The sequence below is a fragment of the Agelaius phoeniceus genome, chromosome 5 (assembly GCF_051311805.1).
Source record: "Agelaius phoeniceus isolate bAgePho1 chromosome 5, bAgePho1.hap1, whole genome shotgun sequence".
In the NCBI taxonomy this organism is placed as follows: Eukaryota; Metazoa; Chordata; class Aves; order Passeriformes; family Icteridae; genus Agelaius; species Agelaius phoeniceus.
In genome coordinates this window covers 5,011,141-5,031,001 of record NC_135269.1, presented here as the reverse complement: position 1 = coordinate 5,031,001, position 19,861 = coordinate 5,011,141, and the positions used below count along the sequence as shown (strand labels likewise).

Sequence of the window (19,861 nt, the reverse complement as noted above, 5' to 3'; positions counted from 1 at the left end):
TGCAACTGGCAATTACTTTATTGCTATCCTTGTGTTCTGTGGCTGACCTTGAGTCAGAGGGTGAACCCAGCTTGTTCTCCTTGCTGTATTCATCTGTGCATCATCCAAAATCAGGTTATGCAAAGTGTGCATGTTACATGTGTTTAATGTAATATAGTGTATAATACTGTCCTTATGAGGATTAGTCTCTGAACCCTTAGAAAACACTTTTCCAAGTATTTTCACAATTTTTCTGGGTATTTTTTACTGTGCTAGATTTATTGACAAATTGTCTAAGTTTGGGAGGCATGCAACCACCAAGATGCTACACATAGTTCAAGTTCCCTTTCTTCTTCTCCTCCCATAAAAGCTTTTCTGTCACAGAGCTTCTTTTCAAAGCAGAAAACACTAAAGAATTCCCCAGTCACATCTACTCTATTTTCCTGACAAAATCAGGACATCCATGGAAAACTAATGTCTTACCTCTGCAATTTACCTTCTGGATGCTGCTTGCATTTAAGAGCATAGCCACTGATTGTTCCCAAGGCACTGCATGCATGGAGCACAGTGAAAGCTGTATCTTATTTAAATTAATGAGTAAGATGAATGACTGCAGCATTTTCAAAACAGGCAGAAGAGGAAAGATAGGCAATATTCACATATTAATTAAAATGAGAGCTCTCCACCAAAAAAACACGAGTCAATTGATATTCTGCCCATAGACTCGTTCATGAAATGATGGGCATGAAAGGCACCAAAGGAAGCAGGGTTTTACCAGAGACAAAGTCATTCACTTGATACACATACTGTTAAAGGAAGCAGACATGGTGTTGCAATTTATTCTTGTTGTGCTTGAAGGGAAAAGAAATCTTGAATCCAGCTGGAGAACTCACAGGACTACTTTGCTCTTTAGATTTGCTTTATAGCAGTGCAGAGTCCCTCTTGGGAGACATTAGCATCAGTAATAACTATAGGACTTAGCACTTAGTGTGATGTGTGTCATCTGCACCTCTCAGAGAGGCTGGCAGGGCAACTGCAGAATTACATCCCCCTGGCAGAGAAACTGAACAGGTATGTACAAAAGCTTGGTCATATGGCCAAGGTGACACAATAGAGTGAAAGGATGGGCAAGTGGCTTCAGGTCTCACAGACCTCAAATGCCAGTGTGGGCAAAGGGGGTTATTTACACCATATTTTACAAAGTAATTAATTACCAGTAGACTTTGGCATATTGGAGAAATTAGATTCTGAGTGAGCATATTATAAAAGTCAATCAAATGTATTGCTGGCTTTTTTAAATCTGAAAACCCACTCTGCAAGGCTCTTTTACTATGAGTACTGCTGGATAGTCCCACTGTTTCAAGTCAGGTGCTTAAACAAAGGATGTAAAGTAAATGTCTTCTTTAACCAGTCCAACTGAGGGACACATCAGCAGGGCATTCAGAAAACCTGTGGTTTCTATCTGCCTCTGTAGCCTAACTCAAACAGCTAAATCAGAGAGGGGAAGTCAGACAATGTGAATAGCCTCCAATATATCCAGTTTTATAGTTAATGCCCAGATCTGCAAAGTCATGTAATAACATGTCCCATTTAAATCTGTGAAAAGTTTGTTTTGTCTGTGTTTCTGGAACTGGGCACCCTTTGCCCAAGCATGATTGCCTCTGAGTCTTAAAATGTCACAGTATTAAAGTGAGATTCAGCAAGAAGTGTGACAGCATTATATAATCCATGCAAATAAATCTGAATATTAAAATTACTTCCACTGCCAAGATGACAAGAATTTCATAAATGCAAGATGAAACAGTGGAAATTATTTTTCTGAACTGAGAAGCAAATATTGTTCTCCAAGTGTGTGAAGGAAAAATCGTCTCAGGACTGCACAGAAGGGTATTTGCTTGTGCCAGCTTTCTGTTTCAGTGGTTGGCTGTCTTTTGGCAACCTGCCATCCAATAATTCATTGCATGCCCATGGGGCATTTCATCGGGGGAGGGACATATGTTAGTGCAAGAGTAGAGCTGGTATCAGAGCTTGATGCCAGTGACATGGAACAGAGGCTCTCAAAGGGTCTTGCACATCTGTCTAGTCATCCACAGATTGCAGACTCTGCTCTTGCTTTTCTCTGTCTGTTAGGTCTCAGAGCTAGAATTAACATAACGCAAAGCATTTTTTCAGATTTGTTTTTAAGGAAGCTGCTGTATAGCTTTTGTTGCTGCTTTAACTGCTGCGGGAATGCCATGTAAGTGATGTGAAATTGGAGTTTAGGTAGTCCAGGAGAAAAGTCTGTGTTCAGTGATGAGCCACACTGTGGCAAGATGTAAGAAGTGCAAAGGCTTCAGAAGGAACTGGAGAGAGAATATCAAACCTATTGGTCCTTGTGATTTGCACTCTGCTGAAACCATGAGATACTTGTCTGCCTTTAGAAAGTTGTTTCATTTCCCTTTAAAATAATTGCTATCTATGCTGCCTAGAGAATATGTAACTAATGGGAGATTTCATCAGCTCCAGTGGGTTATGGATACAATGATACATCTGAAAAAAGGAGATTGCCATGTAAGCAAAGCCACCATGATTTGTATCAGCCTTTGCATAATTTTTTGCCTTTGTCTCAACTCCCAAAATTACAGGGAGGAAATGGCCATTGAGACAGCATTGTCTGTATGCCATGGTCCTAAACACAACTCTGGTCTGGACTTGAGCCCACCATTTGGAAAAACATCTCTTCCTGATTAAAACATTCCTGTGGTGGATTTACCACCAGCATTCTTGGTACATGGTTCCAGTAATTAATTACCCGGACTGCAAAAAATGCCTGCCTTGTTTCTAGACTGGAGCCAGGGTGTGGGCACAGGGTCTGGCTTCTCTGAGAACTGAGTCAGATAAGAAAGCCATCTGGGCTGTACTTGGTCTACTTCCTCTCATATTCAGCCCCAGTTTATGCACAACTCTTCTGCAGCATCTTCTATTTTCTGGTTTTGTTAACTGGCCTGAATGAACCTCACAGCACTGCACACCTGATTGTCCCTTGGTGATATGAATGAAGGTGGTATGAGGTGCCAGATAAAGAGATTGTGCTTTTGAGAGCACATGGCATTGGGGAACTCAGCCCTAATATCCCCTCTGTCCTGACCTTTATCCTCTAGACCATCATTCCTCTAATACTTCATACCGCACTAATACATTTGATTGTCCTTAACATTTTCCATCAGCACAGTGTAATTTTCCATCAGCACACCTCCTGTGAGGTGGCGCCAGCAAAGTGATCCATGGGGTCTCTTCAGCCCAAGTACCACTGCACCTGCACCTCTCACTTTACAGAAGTTTGACTTTCTGCACCAGTAAGGTCAGGGAAGAACAGGACACGCTCTTGAGATGTCTCTGGGATATGACCCATAAACTTAAATTCATTAAGTTCACGTTCTCAAGAGCTGGATATAAAAAAGAACAGGAAGCAAGTGAGAGTTATGGTCTGACAATCTGTTAGTGATATTTCATACCTCTGTATACCTGTGTTTTGCATTTTGCACTTTTAACTCACATGATGAAGTTTTCAGACAGAAGTGGATATCAGGTGTAAGCTGAGTTCCTTGTTTTTGTCTTTTGCCTGTCACTGGCTGCATGTTCTCTGTTGATGTCTTGTTCCTGGTACTTGACACTGACCATCTTGTCTGTGAAAGGAAGCCCTCCAGCTGGTTTGCCTGATGAGAAGAAAGGAAAGTTTGCTTGGTTTAGTCACTCCACAGAAAGCCATGGTAATGTTCCACTGCACTCTGTGTCCACACTGCATGTGTCTGTGTATCTCTGTGCAGACTGGCCTATAAATCAGATTTGTGTTCTCCTGCATGTGAGTGCCTGGCTTTGTCTGTTGCTTGTGCAGTGTCCTCTTCATGCACTCAGGATAACAAGCTGCTCTGCAAATCAATCTCCTGCTGATGTCTTCAGAATAGTTTTCTGTTTGCAAATAAGCTCAAATATGTCTTGAAAGTGTTCTACCTCATCTTCCAAACTGACTTGTGAAATATCAGTATTTTGGTTTTATTCCTGCAAGGCTTACTCTGGACAAAAAAAAATTAATTTTGAATGTTGGTTTTTCTCTCATAGCTTACTTGACTGTTTCATGTATATCAGAACATGAATTCAGTTTATTCCTTAATTTGTCTTTCCAAATAGACAAGATTATTAAAACATCTGTCTTCATAAAGGAGCAGGCACCATTGAGTACAATATTTCATAGTTCTGTCAAAAGTGCTAGAGAGTCCATTATTTCATGTGGTGCTGAGAACACAGTACAAGAATTTTAGATTTCCCAGTAAGTGTGTTGGAGGTATGTAAATTGTTGTGATGGGATGAAGGAAAGATAGCTCATTTTGAGGGACATTTCCACCATAATGCTTTCAAAGCAGTAACCCAGAACATTTTTGAAAGAAAGAACATTTCTGATGTCTTTTTAGCCCCTGAAAGAAGACCATGGCCCCATGAGCATCTTCCCAAATGAAATGCAGAACCTATTTCTTCTACATTGGCTCATTTTACACCAATGACCTACAAATAGACATATTCTTACTACTGAGTTACATATTCCTGTATGAATATGTAACTGTTAGAAATCTCTCCAACAGCTAAGAGTGTATGCTCTCAAGCCTCATCTGAGATATGTATCCAACAGCTAATGCAGGTCATGTTCTGAAGTTCTACCAGACTCCTGGGGGAAGTCTGTTTAACTCCTCCATCATTCAATTTTAAGTATAACATTTTCTCCTTTTTTTTGTGTATTCCAAAATGGGTAAGGAGGGAACAGGACACATATTGGATCCTGTCCATTTTCCTGCCTTTAAGATTATGTGTAAAGAGTGATTGGAGCTTATGCAGGAGCTGTGGGCAACTGGGGAAATGAAAATGGTGTGGGTTTGAGGGATTTTTTTTGGTCTGTAGAAGCAAATAAAATCTTGAGGTTTGAGAACAACTAAAACCAGGTTCTTGAATCTAGATGAGAGAGACTCACACCTAAGGTTGCTTTCATTTGCTGTCTGTTCCATGGTACTTCTGTAAAAGCCTAGAAGGTTCTGTCCAGCTCTTAGCTGTGAGAGTCAATATAAAGCTGCACCAGAGTCCATATTCATTGGCTCCTTTCTTGGTAATATCTGAGTGGGTCAGAGATTCTGAATTTCTCTCTTATACCTCTAGGTCCAGTTTCTAGGTGTGAGGTTGAATCACATTCATGGTTAGTAAATGACACACATGCCATCAGTATTTTTTCATGTGGTATTTGCTACTAAGCTGACAGAAGCTGTTTATCTGCATGCATCTCAATCCTGGTAATTTTTATTTGTCTTCTAATCATTGCACAAAAGATTTGGGAGGGCAGTGAGGTGGTTGGGCTGCTGCAGGTAAAGAGGCATTTTTTTTAAATGTTCAATGGAATCAAACAAAAGCTTCTTTCTGGGTTTGTCAGGTTTTTTACTTTCCAGTGGTTCTCATTCTTAAAATTTCCAGAAACTGACACTGAAAGAAGGAGAGCAGCTGCTTCTTCTGTTTTCTTTAGCATTTGAGTTACTTTTATGCTCCTGAAGTCTACCTGCCCACCCTACTCTGTACAGGGAGGCACTAGACTTGCTCAGCAAATTGTTTCATCCTCAGGAGCTGCACCTGAGGGTCTTTCCACGAAGCCAGCTCCTTCAGTCATGCGCTCATTAAGAGGTGTGCCAGGTTCTAATGGCCATCCCTCTCTTTTTCTTCCCTTTGACCCTTGCAGTGAGCATGCCCACCAGCGAGACCGAGTCCGTGAACACCGACAACGTCCCCGGAGCGGACATGGAAGGCGAGAACTGCGGCGCGAGGCTGGCGTGAGTACCCACACATCATGCCAAGGAGCCCTGGCATGGGAGTAATGTGCTCTGACTCCACGACTCAGGAGACTGAACAATTCCTTCATTAAGCTATAATGAAGGAATTATACTACATTACACTGATACTGTACTAAGTTACATACTAAAGAGACACTATACTAAAGAATGCTAAAGAAAAACCTGTGACAGGACACAGCTTTGACCCAACTGGCCAATCAATCCAAACAACCCTCAGCAGAATCCAATTAATAAATCACTTTGGGTAAACAATCTCCTTAACGCATTCTACATGTGCAAAGCAACAGGAGAAGTGAATAGAGATAAGAATGGTTTTCTCTTCTTCTCTGAGCTTCTCACTGCCTTTCCCAGGAAAAATCCTGGGAGAGAGCTGTGCCTGCTGCTCTCTGTGAAGAGAGCTGCAGCCACACCTGCACTCAGATCATGTGTCAGGGGCTGGGTTTAACTGGGAGGGAAAGCCAGGCAAGTGTTAGGCTTTTCAAGATGAACAAAACTCACAGGGGATGAAAGGAGAGGCCAAAGAAGATCTATCGATCCAGGTTCTTATCTTAATTGTGATGTTAACTCGCTCTGGACATTAGTGAAGAACCTCTTGTTTTACATAAAAGTAAAGAAGGGACAGAGTGCCCACGATAAGCAGATCTGGTTTTGTGTAATATCTAAAAGAGAAACTGGTGGATAACAGTGTTCTTATTTTAAAATTCTTTGTTGGTGATAGACTTTCAAAACCAGTATAAGTAGACTGAAGAGTGGAAATGACTGGTCTATTTTAATTTTTCTAAAGATTCTTGTACACTTCACAGTGTCTTGTAATAGAAATACATTGAGAGTAACTCCCATCTTGCAGACCAAATTACACCCTTTAAATGCTGAACAGGGAACTGTAAGTGATAAAGAAATACAACAATTAGGAGGGATTAATGCCTCTTTGAAATTACACCATTGTAATAAGTGGAGATGCTCAAGAATGTGTGAGATTGCAGTTAGGAAATGCCATAATACGTGGTGTACTTTTTAGCCTCACAGAGAACAAGTATAGGCAAGAGGAGTCCTTTATTCCCTTTAGTATTATTTAAACAAAAATGGCCTTTATGCTGTGGGGCAATATGTTATTCCCTCCAAATTTCCTTGACACATGAGCTAAACATATCAGTGCTATAGTTTGTATCATGCTGGAGTATTTTGAGGCTCTGTCCTATCCTGGGAGCTACCTTGAGCCTGTGGATGTTGCTTGAATGGACCAGATGGGATCCCTCTCACCATCCCTGGAGGTGTTTCAATAAAGAAGAGTATGTGGATGTGGCACTCAGTACCATGGTCTGTCTGGTTGACAAGGTGATGTTAGGCCTTAGGTAGGACTTGATAATCTCCTAGATCTCTTCCATCCTAGTCAATTCTGTGTTATTCTGTGATCTGCCTTAAAACACGTGATATGTGGAATATATTGTAATTTCAATCTCTGCTTTCCTTTAAGAGTCAGTCAATGACTTACAGGCCCCTGGAGAAATTATTTGTGATCACTTTTCTCCACCTGCCTGCTGTTGGGAACCTGCTGAGTTTTTAAGATTATGAGCCCCTTCCTGCAGGAACCAGGCTAGATGGGGCACCCAGCACTGGGGCAGTTTAGCCCTTTCTTTGGCACCCCACCAAGCTGCTTGTGCTCTTGGCACTGTACTGGAAGCATCAGCTGGATCCACTCTGGAGAACCCTCTTTATTCTGCAGCTATGGTTCACAGAATGGGTCAGGTAGGAAAGGACCATCCTGGCTCATCTGGTCCAAAGTGGCAGCCAAAGCTGACCCAAACCTTCACATCTCCAACAAGGCCTTCCCTGTTTGTTAGTATGAGGTGGAGCAGCGCACCCTTCCTTGTGGGAACCTCCACAGCCTGTGTCAGAAAGCTGTCATTGCTGCTTTCCAGGAACCTCCTGGATGGTTTTGCTTTGCTGCGTTGCTTCTTCAGAATATGTCAGAATAGTAAAGTCCCTCATACATCTGGACACAGTGCCAAAAGAATGGCAGCAGTTACTCTAAGGTTTCATGTATTTTTAATATTACAGCTTGCATTCATTTAATGTTCTTAATCCCAAAGGATCCTAAAGCACTTTATGAACTGTAAATGCAGGGATTGTTTTCACAGCATTAGAGTTCAGCCACCTTCAGGATAGAATGTGACAGGTGTTTAAAAACAACAGGCACAAGTGTTTAGGGGTTGTATAAGGGATAACTTGTTTTGTGCAGAAACTGCATTGGGAATTTTGGCAACCAGAACATAATTATCTTAGCTGGAATGTGGCCAGGAGGGCTGAAGTTAAACCCAACTCTAAATGTAATCATGGCTTAGAATGGAGTTCACTTAAAATAACCCAGCGTGCTCATGGGAGAATGGCAGTACCCTGATTTGACATTAGGAGAAGGCTGATTTGGATAAGTCCAATATATTTTAGGGGAAAAGACATAGGAAAATTACAGGAAAACAGAGTTTAATTTCTTCTTCTCATGTTTTAAATGTTAAAACAGGGCCCAAAGTTTCAGCAGAGCAGGACATGTAAGATTCAGAGAGATAAAGTTTCCTTGCCACTTTTCACTTCATCTGGAAATGGGTGATGTATAGTAGGCAAATCAAAATATGTTATTTAGGAGGGTTTGTTTAGTCCTTCCCCAAGGACAGTTGAGAATCCTCAAGGCCTCCCTCAGATTGCTTTTCATCTCTAAGAGATGGATAGGCTCCTTCCTCCATGAAAATGAATGGCTGTATCACTGATTATGAAATTCTGGAGTGAGATACAGATTTTGCCATTGTCGTCTGGTTTTGTAAAATGTTTGTTTCAAACTTGTGGATCTGGAAATTCCTTAGTTATGGGCCAACTCAGACCTGCCTCTGATTCTGAGGCTTAGAATCCCTTCTGGTTTCTTTATTACTGTATCACACACTTAGGCAGACAAAGAAACCAGCTGTCATTGTTTCAAGAAGTACTAAGTACTCTTCTTTTTGCTGAATCCCCATTCAAACCCCCCAGAGGTCAAGATTCCTTCTGGAACATATAAAACATAAGCAAGGATTTATTTGAATGAGTGTGTTCTTTTATTGGAACCTGACTAAGAATCAGAATTTGGCCCAGTGTTTTAGAGCAGTGAAAATTCATCTGGGAAGTCAGTTGAGCTTTTAAAAAAAGTTCCACATCAAGCACTAGGTTTTGAGTACTAGCATTAATAATATACTAGCATACAGTCATGTCATCCTGATTTGCTCTAGTTGAAGACTAGGCTTGGACTTTTGAGCAGTCACCTACTCTCTCCTTCTGCAGTTGGAATAGTTAGCCAAGATTTTTGTTTGATTGTTGAGTTTCACCTGTTTCAGATGAGTCTCTGTGTTTTTACCAGCATTCTAAACTCACCCTGTGGCTGTGAATCCATTGCTTTGCTATGAGAACACTCTCCCAGAGGGCAGAGGCTGCAGCCAGACATGACTGAAGCAATGTGGGCTTTCAAGTCAAAGGCAATATATTTCTTTATTTATTTATTGACATCCAGCTGCCTGACACCCCAGCACCACCACTACAGTTACAGGCTGAGCTTGCTATCAAAATGCACTCATGATAAAAGGAAAAAGATGCCCAGGAGACTGAAAGAAAATGCTTTTTCATTGAAGGCAACTTAGAATTACTCACTATTCTTTCTGTTCTTTTAAAATCTGTAGAGTTTTGAAAGGCTGGGTCTGTGACTGACAGAAGGATCTGCTTGAGAAGCCAGGCTCAAAAGTGCCTTTTGGAAAAGGAGATCTTCTCTGACAGCCTTTCTCAGCTCCACAGAGACATATGCTATGTGAGATCAGGAGAGTAGCTCTCAAACACAAGCTATTGCCTACTGATAAATTGTCTCAAAGAAGCTTTTATATCTCTAGTATCCACACTACAGAAACTGCCTCTATCACCTGTCCTGTCTGGAGTAAGGCCAGCCTTCAAACCAGCAGGAGTTTCAGGAGGTCTCCAAGAATTTTAGAACTGATCTAAGAATTTTAGAACTATAACAAAACAAAAACCAACCATTTCAATTCATAATGATTTCTGGTGTAATTCTGCTGGCAATGGGAATGCTGTGGCACAGCACAGCACTTCCTAAGGAAATGCACTTTATCAGGCATCTGAATTTGAAAATGGTTTTGCAGACTTCCACAGGACATTGAAAAGCATCCCACAACTTCCACAGTATATTATTCCTGTCATGGTATTGCCTTGTATGGGCTGACATCTGCCCTGCAGTAGGAGCACAACAGCTTTTATCCTCAAGGACAGCATTTGGGAGTGGAACTTATCTTATTTTGATGTGCCACAGCTTTCACAACCTGTTGGTACAGAGTACAAAGAAACACTTTTCCTCTGCAGCAGGCACCAGTGGGACAAACCCAGACCCAGGAGCAGTGGGGCTCTGTTTGCAGGATATTCTTACACCCAGAGCTTCCCAATAGTGAGCAATTTCCCTGATCCTCTGGGGTTACTGCTGTGCAGGACTCAGATTCCTGAGGACAGGCTATTGCTCATAATCAGGAGTAATCTGTTCTGTGCAGGGTGTCAGCATATATAATCTTCCAATACAAGCAGGATGTTAATTTTCTAATACAACCATACAGATCTGGAGTGCCACAATAGAGCTTGCTTTTATACATATGCATTAGCTCAAAAAAAGACCTTTGTGGAAGCTAATGCTCCATAGAGCCTCAATAGAAAAGTGAAGCACTTGAGCTCAAAGGGAAAGAGAGCTTAAAATTATCTGCTTTCATTGAAACAATAACCCACTTGGCATTTTTGCCTTAGCCAGGATTTCCATACATATGGGGGACAGTTCAATTGCTTTTCCACCAAAGACAGTTCAAACAATAAAACAGGATAAACAAAAACTAACAACCTACTACTGGCTTTCCAACTGACAACAGTGTGTCCTGAAAGTGTTATGAGCAATGGAAGGTTTCCATGGCAGCTGAATGGTCAGTGATTTTTCCCTTGGTGCTTTTCTGGCATGAAATTAATTCCTGTGCAGTTCTTGCAACAATCAGCACAGGAGCCAGTGGTAAAGGTGAAAGTTTTCTCGCAGGTTTGCTGTAGTTGTTGCTGGTTTTCACCTTATGAGAAGATGGGCTCCTTGTGAGGTGATGGAACTGAAGTTCCCATCACATCAGGAACAGTGGGAAGAACAGTCTGTCCAAAGCTCTGAAACTACTGCTGACTTCAGCAGGAAAACTCACAGATTATGTGTAATCTCACATACTGCTCTCCAATTTATTGCAAGCAAGGTGCTTTTAATATTCACAGCCAGCTCTAAGTGTGTGTCTAAAGGACAATAGCATGCCCTTATGGAAGGGGAATTTTCTTCCTGCCTCAGATTCTTTGACAGGCCTTTCTGTGACTTGCCACAGGGAGAGCAAGATTTTTTACTGAATGCTGAAATGCTGGCCAGTTTTCCCAGCCTGTAAGGAAGCCTGTTGAATGGCAAACCAACTCAGTTTTATTTAGACAGATCCAATTTTAAGGCTATTCTGCAGATTCTTATTGTGCCACCTTGCCAGTTACTGCACAAATGCACCATGTTGCCCCAAAGCAGAATCCATGTCACACCAGGATTGCCTTCTCACAGTACTAAAATCTGTAAGTTTTGGCCAGAGAAGCTCTTTGGATGTTCTCCAAAGTTGTATATAACATAGAAGCTTAGTAGAGTCCCTTTCTGTGTTGCTGCTTTGTGACAGCTTTTCCTGGTGTCCAAAGGTATTCTATGAGTCCTTATGAAGATGTGGCTGCCTCTAAGTTGGGATCATACAATATAAAAGTAATTGTGACCAGAGAGTTAGATAATGGTCATGTTTGATAATGTCCACACCCAGAAAACAACTGTAATGTGGCCTTTTGTGTCATGCTTGGTGACCTACAAGATTTTTCCAGAATTTGAATGTTGTGTGAATGCAAGAATTGTCTGTTGTGTGTACAACTCCACAGAGCCCTCAATCACTGTTACACAAAACTGTCACATCCTTCACAAATGCCTTCTCTGGTGTCCACCATGAACAGGGAAATGAAGACTTTATCTCTCAGAATGTGGGCTATCTCATTACATTTGAGTTATGCTGATTATCCAGAGTTTATGTTGATAAAAGCCTTTAAATTTCATCATTTTATCTGTGTGTCGTATATAACAATGTAAGGTTGGAGGAGTTCTAGAGAATTTCAAAGATAGCTCATCAAACAGAGATCTGATTTTTGTGTTTGTTTTTCTAAAAGACAAGCTGAGTTACATGGTTCCTGTGATAAAAGCACTCTGTAGTGATCTGGCATGGTTTTAATTATGGTCCTATACCATAATTTTAAACAAGAGTTTCTCAAGACATTCCAGAGTTGGACACAATTGGAGTCACCCTCTTTCTCCCACAAATGACATAAACCTCCCAGGACACCAGAGCTGCAAGAGATCCATGTTTAAACTCAGCAGAGAATCTGGCCCACTCTGAACCCATTAAGTGCCAGCTTGAAATGTCACAGACACTGTGGCACAATTTCCAGACTATTTGACAGCCCCTAGTGATGCCATAAAAGCATTTTTAGGTGACATTGGTAACCCAAGTTCTGAAAAAATTTAATCATAAGAGTCATTTGAAAAATGTGGTTCAGATTCATGCATAAGGTTTTCAGAAACATTTATTATACAGTTTATTTCCAAAATTCCATTTCACTCTCTGATTCTACCTCTAAATATAAATCTAATCCTCCTTCCTTGTCCTCTTCCATATATATAGCACACCCACATGTGATAAAGCCTTCTGCCACAGCAGTAAGGCAAGGTGGAGGGAGGGGGATGAAGGCTGTAGGTAACCTGTGGAAGCACTGAATGCACTTGGCTGCTGCTCATAATGCTCCAAAGATATAATTATCACATGCATGATGAGTACTACACCTGCTGCATCTCTTTTGCATAAATAAAAGATTCCAGTGCTCTCTCACTGAGGAACCATTAACCAGAGAGGTCACCAGAGGATTTCACACTCCCTGTCCATCCCCTTCCATCTCTCTCTCTTTTTCTCTCTTGCTCTCTCTCCCTGTCCCTGCCAAACTATTCCTATCAAAATCCTCACCACCTCCTTTCCAGTGCTCAGCTTTCTTCTTCGTTGTGATTTTTACATCTTTTCACTTCCCCTCCTCGAGCCCTCTTTCCTGTTGCCTGTAAATCTCCATTACAGTTTGTAGGTAGAGATCATCAAGCCAGGATTCTCAGTGAGAAGCAGGAATAGCTTTAACATTAAGAATGTGTTTTGTAGGTGCTTCACTTGGCACCCTTGTTAGATCTTGCTTTGTCTCTGCAGCACAATTTAGCATTCTGCTCTGCTAGTGCATTATTTCTTCTTCCTCAAGAGTCTTGCACGTGTCTGTACCCTCTCTGCTGCCCAGTGTGTGGCCTAGACAGGCTGCCTGTGACACAGCAGGAATTATGTATTTGGGTATGTGCTGCAAAGGCCCTTTTCTCTTTTTTGGCTCAGCCCATCTGCTGGTGAAAAGTTCCCCTGACTAAAACCTCTTGCAGATAAGGAACCTGACCTATCACTGATTACTTGTCAGTAACTGATGTCCTCAAGCAGGGGCAGGACCATTGTTAGGGCTGCTACAGTAAGGAGTGTTAGATGCTTGAAGAATTACATTTTCCCCTCTCTACTAACAGTGAATCCAGTTTCAGGGCAGTGCAGTAAGACCTCTGCTGTCTGCTGTCAACAATGACCCACTTTCCTGTCATAGAGGAAACCTTAAGGAGTGCTTCATCCCAGCAGAAATTCTTTTTCCATAGTCATTCCCCAGAGTTCCATTTCTGCTGCTATTGGTAGTAGATTTTGCAGCTCCCCAAATCAGCTCGGACTCACAGCATTGTATCCATGTACATTTATTTCCCTCTGTGCACCATTGTGGATTCACCAAAAGCCAAAGTGTTCAAAGGCCTTACAGGACATGTGTCAAGCAGAGCAAGGTAGTGGTTTAAAAACTGGGGCCTATTTCTGGCTTTGCCTGTGACTTCTCATAAAGGATTAATGAGATTATGTAGATGAATAAATCCAAATGCATGGAATTAGATATTTAAACACATATATAGGGGGAATACAGGCCAATTTTCTGGAATGCTTAATTATCAAAATTTTATTGCTAGCAACAGAATCTATTATTGTACAGACCCATTTGAATGCAAAATTATTTACATAAATAACCAAGATAAATAAGTGTTAGTTTCTAAGGTTGAAAATATTTGCCATGCACTGTGTTTCCTTCAATTTCTGAAAAAAAAGCATTATTTTTACCATTATTGTTTCATAATGTGTGTATACATCCTGAAGTGACAGGTGATGTGTGAAAGCAACAAGTCTGTCTGTATAAAGTCATACATATTTTAATATAAGAAAAGAAATAGTGACAAAAATAAAAAATAGTCATACTTCAGAAATAAATTCGGTAGCAGTTGTAGAGTTCACTGATACCTACAGGTGGTAGAATGCCACCATGACTTCTGCTTCATGAGTCCTACCAACACACAAGATTTGGTTATTGGGGAATTCTAGCCAAGCTCAGTGCCTACACTGACTTACAACAGATGGAAGGGAAAACAGCATGGGTTAAAAAATGCATTGATCTTCACTTTGTTTCTTTCTATTGCTTTTTTCACAAAAGCCTGGGAGGTGTGGGACAGCTTTAGAGACTCTAATGGCAATTCTTGTCTTTCAGGCATCGGATCTCAAAATCAAAGTTTAGGTAAGTAAAACTGACTTTTGCTTTTCCTCCTTTCTACCGTTTTTTGCTCTTTTCTGAAGTGGTTTACCACCAGCATTGTTGGGATGCAGTGGTGATCCTAGGACATCCTGCTAAATATGTCAGATTTCAGGTGTAAATTTTTTCTTAGTTTCACACTGAAATAAGGCACAGGGACTACTGACTACTGAAGTACCTATTTATGCTGCCTAAGTAACTCAAACCATAAAATACAAAATCAGAAATAAAAACCCAGTTCAACCACATGATTACACAACATCCATCAACATAAGCCCTGTCAACTCAAGGCTCTCTTTGTTGAATTTCTCTGCTTTGTTGCTTGTAAAGATTTCAACTGATGAAGTTGGCACCTTATTTGTGAAATTCTGCCATTCAGCCTGGGACATGGGGATCTTCTCTGATGGTGTTTGGCTTTCTGTTGACTCAGAGCTTTTGGAAAAGTGAAGCAGTCCTAAGATGGCTATTTCTGGGGTTTCACTGGAGAGGCTGACTGAACTCATGGAACTTGATTGCTAAGGTCCCTTTCTACCCCTTTGGTAGGATCTCAGCTACCTCCATAACCCTGAATTCAAAGTCAGGTTTATGAAATACTAAATGAATTTTCAGAATAACTGGAGCAAGTGTGTAACTGAGTCCTTCTGCTTACCTAAGGAGCAATGAGTAATGTCAATTTGGGAAGCACATGTGTGACATCCCTATATAAAGAGAGAAAGAAAAGCACAGAAAACACCATACATTGTCTGGTCCATGCACATTTGTGCACAAGTACACACAAAAGCATGTGAGATTGCAAATACTTTAATGACAACATGAATGTCTAAGTGTGGTGCCCACTTTGGAAGTTGGGAAGATTATTTCTTGTCCCAAATCCACTGCAAAACATGCAATGTATTTGTGATATTGTAAATTGTATAGGTGAAAAACCCTAGATTTGACTACCTCTTAAAATGTTGTTGCAAAATCCTTGTTCACATTGTGTTTACATGGTCTGGCTTTAGTTCCTATGGATTAGAGCCCTGATCTCAAGCATGGCTCTAGTTTGCCACTGAAAATTATACACAGGGCAAGAATAGCCAAGAAAAGTTCTTTCTCCTGTAACATGGTGTATGTGTGTGTCACTTCAGACACACACACACATATGTATGTAGTATCTATATAAAACTATTAGATTTAATATACAGTGGCAAGTGTTGCCTGGAAACTGGTTGCTATGCAAGTTAAATTCTGAAGAGTAGGAGGTGTGTAATTAGCTTTAAATATCTTCTGTGGTTAGTAATTACCCTGAGAAATCAGTGACACAAGGGGATGTGTTCATGGAAGGCAAACTTTAAAAACTCTCTTGATTAGCAAATGGTACCCTTAGTTCCCTTAGTCACCTTTGCATGAAGGTGAGATGCTGAAGCCCCCTAAGTTTTGGGATTTTTTTTCAGAACTAGCCCTTGTATAGGGCTTATTTCTGAATGTTGCTGAATGCTGGAAATGTTCTTTGGATTTTATTTAACCTCACCTCTCCAAAGACTTAATCCTTGAGCTCCATGTGATAGAGTATCTTTCTATTGACTGTCCTGAGGCTGGGCAAGGTGCTGTTGCAGGCCACAAGAATCAAGTACAAGGAGAATATTTATTTTTGAGGCAACTGAGCTAAAAAATCTCTTGAGGTTTCTGCAGTGGATGTCTTACTCAGATAAAAGTATTGCTTGAAGCTCTTGCAAATTGGTTTAGGACAAACTTTATTCCTATAGCTATAGGAGGGTTGTTCACAAGTGTTGACTCATATGAAAGAGTGTTTCTCAGGGTGAACTTGAGTTACTCCCTACCATTCTTGAACAAAAAATCAAGACAGACTAGAGTCTCTCTTAACAGAGAGCTGCAATAGCCTAAAGATCCCTCTCTGAAAAGAACTTTCCTTTCTTCAATTTTTCAAGTCGCTACTGGCGCCGATGGAATCGATTCTGCAGAAGGAAGTGCCGTGCTGCTGTCAAGTCCAATGTTTTCTATTGGCTGGTGATCTTCCTCGTGTTTCTCAACACCCTCACCATTGCCTCTGAGCACTACAACCAGCCAGACTGGCTTACAGAGGTCCAAGGTGAGGAGGAGCTGCTGGCTCTGTTTATTATGGAGGGTGTAAAAAAAGGAGATGAGAGAAGAGCTGATGCATTAAACCACACAGTGTAAAGGGAATGTGCACAGCTCCAAGCAGTCCTGTGTCTGTGGAGGATCCTAAAAATTACAATTAACTTATCTGCTGTGGTGGGAGAAGTAATAGAAAAGATGTAAAAACCTCCTTTCCAGCCAAAGCAGTGTTCCATTAGGTGTAAGTGAAATCAGGATATTATGCTAAATTTATATTTGGAGCAACTGGATTCCCAATTTATGGATAGCTACTGGGAACCTCACATTGTCCAAGGTTTCCCCTGAAATGGCATTTATGATAAATTCTAATTATTAGGGAGGTGATGAAGAGTGATTTGCAAAGTTCTTCTGTCTGCAGAACAGCTGAATTCTCTCTGGAGGTGAGAGCAGCTGAAAAGGCTTAATTAAGCAACAGTAGGTAGCACAGCAGCTCTTCTATTCCCACTCTCCTCTGCAGATGACGGGTGTGAAGGCAGGTTGTGCAGGGAAGGCGTGTCCCTGCCACTGGAGGTTGTGTAATACATTGCAGCTGTATGTGCAGTACATGAGAACTCCTGCAACCTTCTTGCTAAAACATTTCTGTGAATGAGCTGCCCACGCTTTTCTTTGCACCCATTCTTTGACCCAAGCTATACAAAGTTAACTTTTAAGGCTGATCCTTAAAATGCTTTCTTAGAAGCAAGGGCCAATGATTAATTGTGATGATCTTTTGACTAAGTTTCCTTAATCTATTTCTTTTTGCTTTCCATGAGACACTGCCAATAAGGTGCTGCTAGCTCTTTTCACGGCAGAGATGCTGCTGAAGATGTACAGCCTTGGGCTCCAGGCCTACTTTGTGTCCCTCTTCAACCGCTTTGACTGTTTCATCGTGTGTGGAGGCATCCTGGAAACCATCCTGGTGGAGACAAAGATCATGTCACCCCTGGGCATTTCGGTCTTGAGATGTGTGAGACTCCTCAGAATATTTAAAATTACAAGGTACTTTATTGCTTCTTTGGGGCTGGAGGAGGGCTGCTGCTCAATACACAATATGTATGGGTACAAGTCACTCACTTCCCTGTTTATTTTCACTTTTTCTGCCACTAATTAGGTAGTGAGAGTGCTAGATTAACAGTCCTCATCTTCTGAAGTCTGTAACAGGATGGGGGGAGGGCTGTACAGACTGGACATCTATGCCCAACATGAGGGGTGAGGAGTCTGGCACAGACAGCTGGAAACACCTGATACCACGTAAAGTGTTAAACTGAAATCTGGAATTTAGTGTGAACTGAGCTCTACATCTAGTGTGAACTGAGCTCAGGCTCTTACAATTCTCTGCAAAAGCCCAAGGAAACCAAAACAGCAGATAGCCTTGTGACCTCCTCTGACGCTTTTTGATGACAGAGAGGAGCCTGAAAGGCTTTCAGCCAAAACAGCATTTGACTGAGGAGCCCATGCCAGCTCCAGCAGACTCAACAGTGACCCGAGTGGGAGACTGTGTCAACACCAGCAGCCATAGGCAAAGGATGCTGCCAGCTATTCCCCTTCCAAGGAGTCCATCACAAAGCAGCAACTTTATGAAGAAACCAGACTTTTTCCAGCTTCTAATATCTCCTCTTTTCCCTTTTCATTCTTTCCCCTCTCCCTCTGCATAAAGGCACAGCGATATCTATTAAACAGGCACTGCTTGCTGAGCCAGGTACCTCCAAAACACCAGCTTGGTTTGGCAGGGCTTTTTCAGCCTGAGGGGAGTTTCTAAGAGAGAGCAGCTCCAAACTTACCCAGAGCTCTTGCAACAAATCCATCCAAGCTCTTGCTCCAGGTAACCCAAGGTCTGCCTTTTCCCATGTGGGCACCAGCCAGTGCCTTACAAAAAGCTTGACTGAGGTGGTGAAAGAGTTCTTTTTCTGCCTGCCCAGCCATGAAAGTGGCCCTACACCCCCAACCCCCACCAGAGGAAATTTCTGACAAATTTGAGATAGAAAACACAGCACATGAGAAAAACAAGTCCAAAACTGGAAGATAATCAAGATGGCTGAGCTGAGAGGCAGAAAAAAAAACAACAGACTTGGACTTGTGCATCATACAAGATTTGTCCTTAAAGCTTCTGAGCCTCAGATCTCTGGCAGGATGGATGGATCTCAGGGTCAGATGGCAGAGACAGAAAATTGGTTCACAGTCTCAGAGAGAGAGGCCAAAGCAAGCCTACAACTGCTCCAAAAGGGGGGAAAAAAGTGTTTGGATGTGTGCTCATAGAAGAGGGGAAAACCTTCCAGAGGGGAACATTCCCTTCCAGAGAGGGGAAACAAGAGTTTCCAGCAAGAAAGTAATAGTGGGGATCTCTGGTCTGGGGATTGTTTTTCCTGAATGTGTCCATTCCCAAGTCCCAGGCCTGGTTTCTGAGGAAAGCAGTAGCTGTTTCAGGCACTGGGTAATCAGATACACCCAGGGAAACATACCAACAGCTATAAAAGCATGAGCTTCAACATAGCATCCTGGAGAGGTCATTGTTTTTTCAAGACATGTCTCCAATCCTATATAAGCTAGCTAAGAGAATTCTCTAATAGAAAGGCAAACACTGAGAGAATATCATTAAAACTTTAGAAAGCCTGAGCTGGTGGAGTACTCACATATTCCTAAAGCTTCTGGCAGAAATGTGATGATGGAGCCAATCAGCAGTAGGACTGGCTACATTTGCCTTCACTCTGCAGCACAATTAAAATACAATTTTGCCTGGAAAAAGTGTTACCTGGAATATGTCTCCTGCAATTTGTGCATGGGTCTCCGTGTAAAGCACAGAGCTAAGGAAGAGCTCATGATGCATAATGTATTAGTCAGATTTTTCTTTCTTTCTTTCCTATTCCTAAAAGATTGACAAGTAGGCTGCAGTAGCTTCAAATTTATATGTTTTGTAATTATTCATAATTTTCTTCATAAGTCTTCACTCTGTGGGTGAAGTTCACCCTCATGTGGAAGGCCCTAACACGAGCCTCCAAAGCAGTATTTTAGGCTCACTCATGCCTTGCAAAGGACAGAATACCTTGGCATTAAAGCCAAACTTTTACTTTCTCTAGTAAATTACACATTTTTCTATTGTTCACTCAGCTCTAAATAAAATGAGG

At 41.5% G+C, this 19,861-nt stretch overlaps 1 protein-coding gene across 7 annotated transcripts in view; it reads left to right on the top strand.

Annotated features, from left to right (window-relative positions):
• Positions 1-19,861, top strand: part of CACNA1C (calcium voltage-gated channel subunit alpha1 C) — a 416,899-nt gene that overhangs the window by 292,144 nt on the left and 104,894 nt on the right. For all 7 annotated transcript variants that reach the window (XM_077178180.1, XM_077178176.1, XM_077178177.1 and 4 more), the window contains exons 10-13: positions 5,729-5,819; positions 14,583-14,609; positions 16,553-16,713; positions 17,513-17,738. In XM_077178180.1, the coding sequence (XP_077034295.1) occupies positions 5,729-5,819; positions 14,583-14,609; positions 16,553-16,713; positions 17,513-17,738 (505 nt within the window). The remainder of the gene's footprint in view (positions 1-5,728; positions 5,820-14,582; positions 14,610-16,552; positions 16,714-17,512; positions 17,739-19,861) is intronic.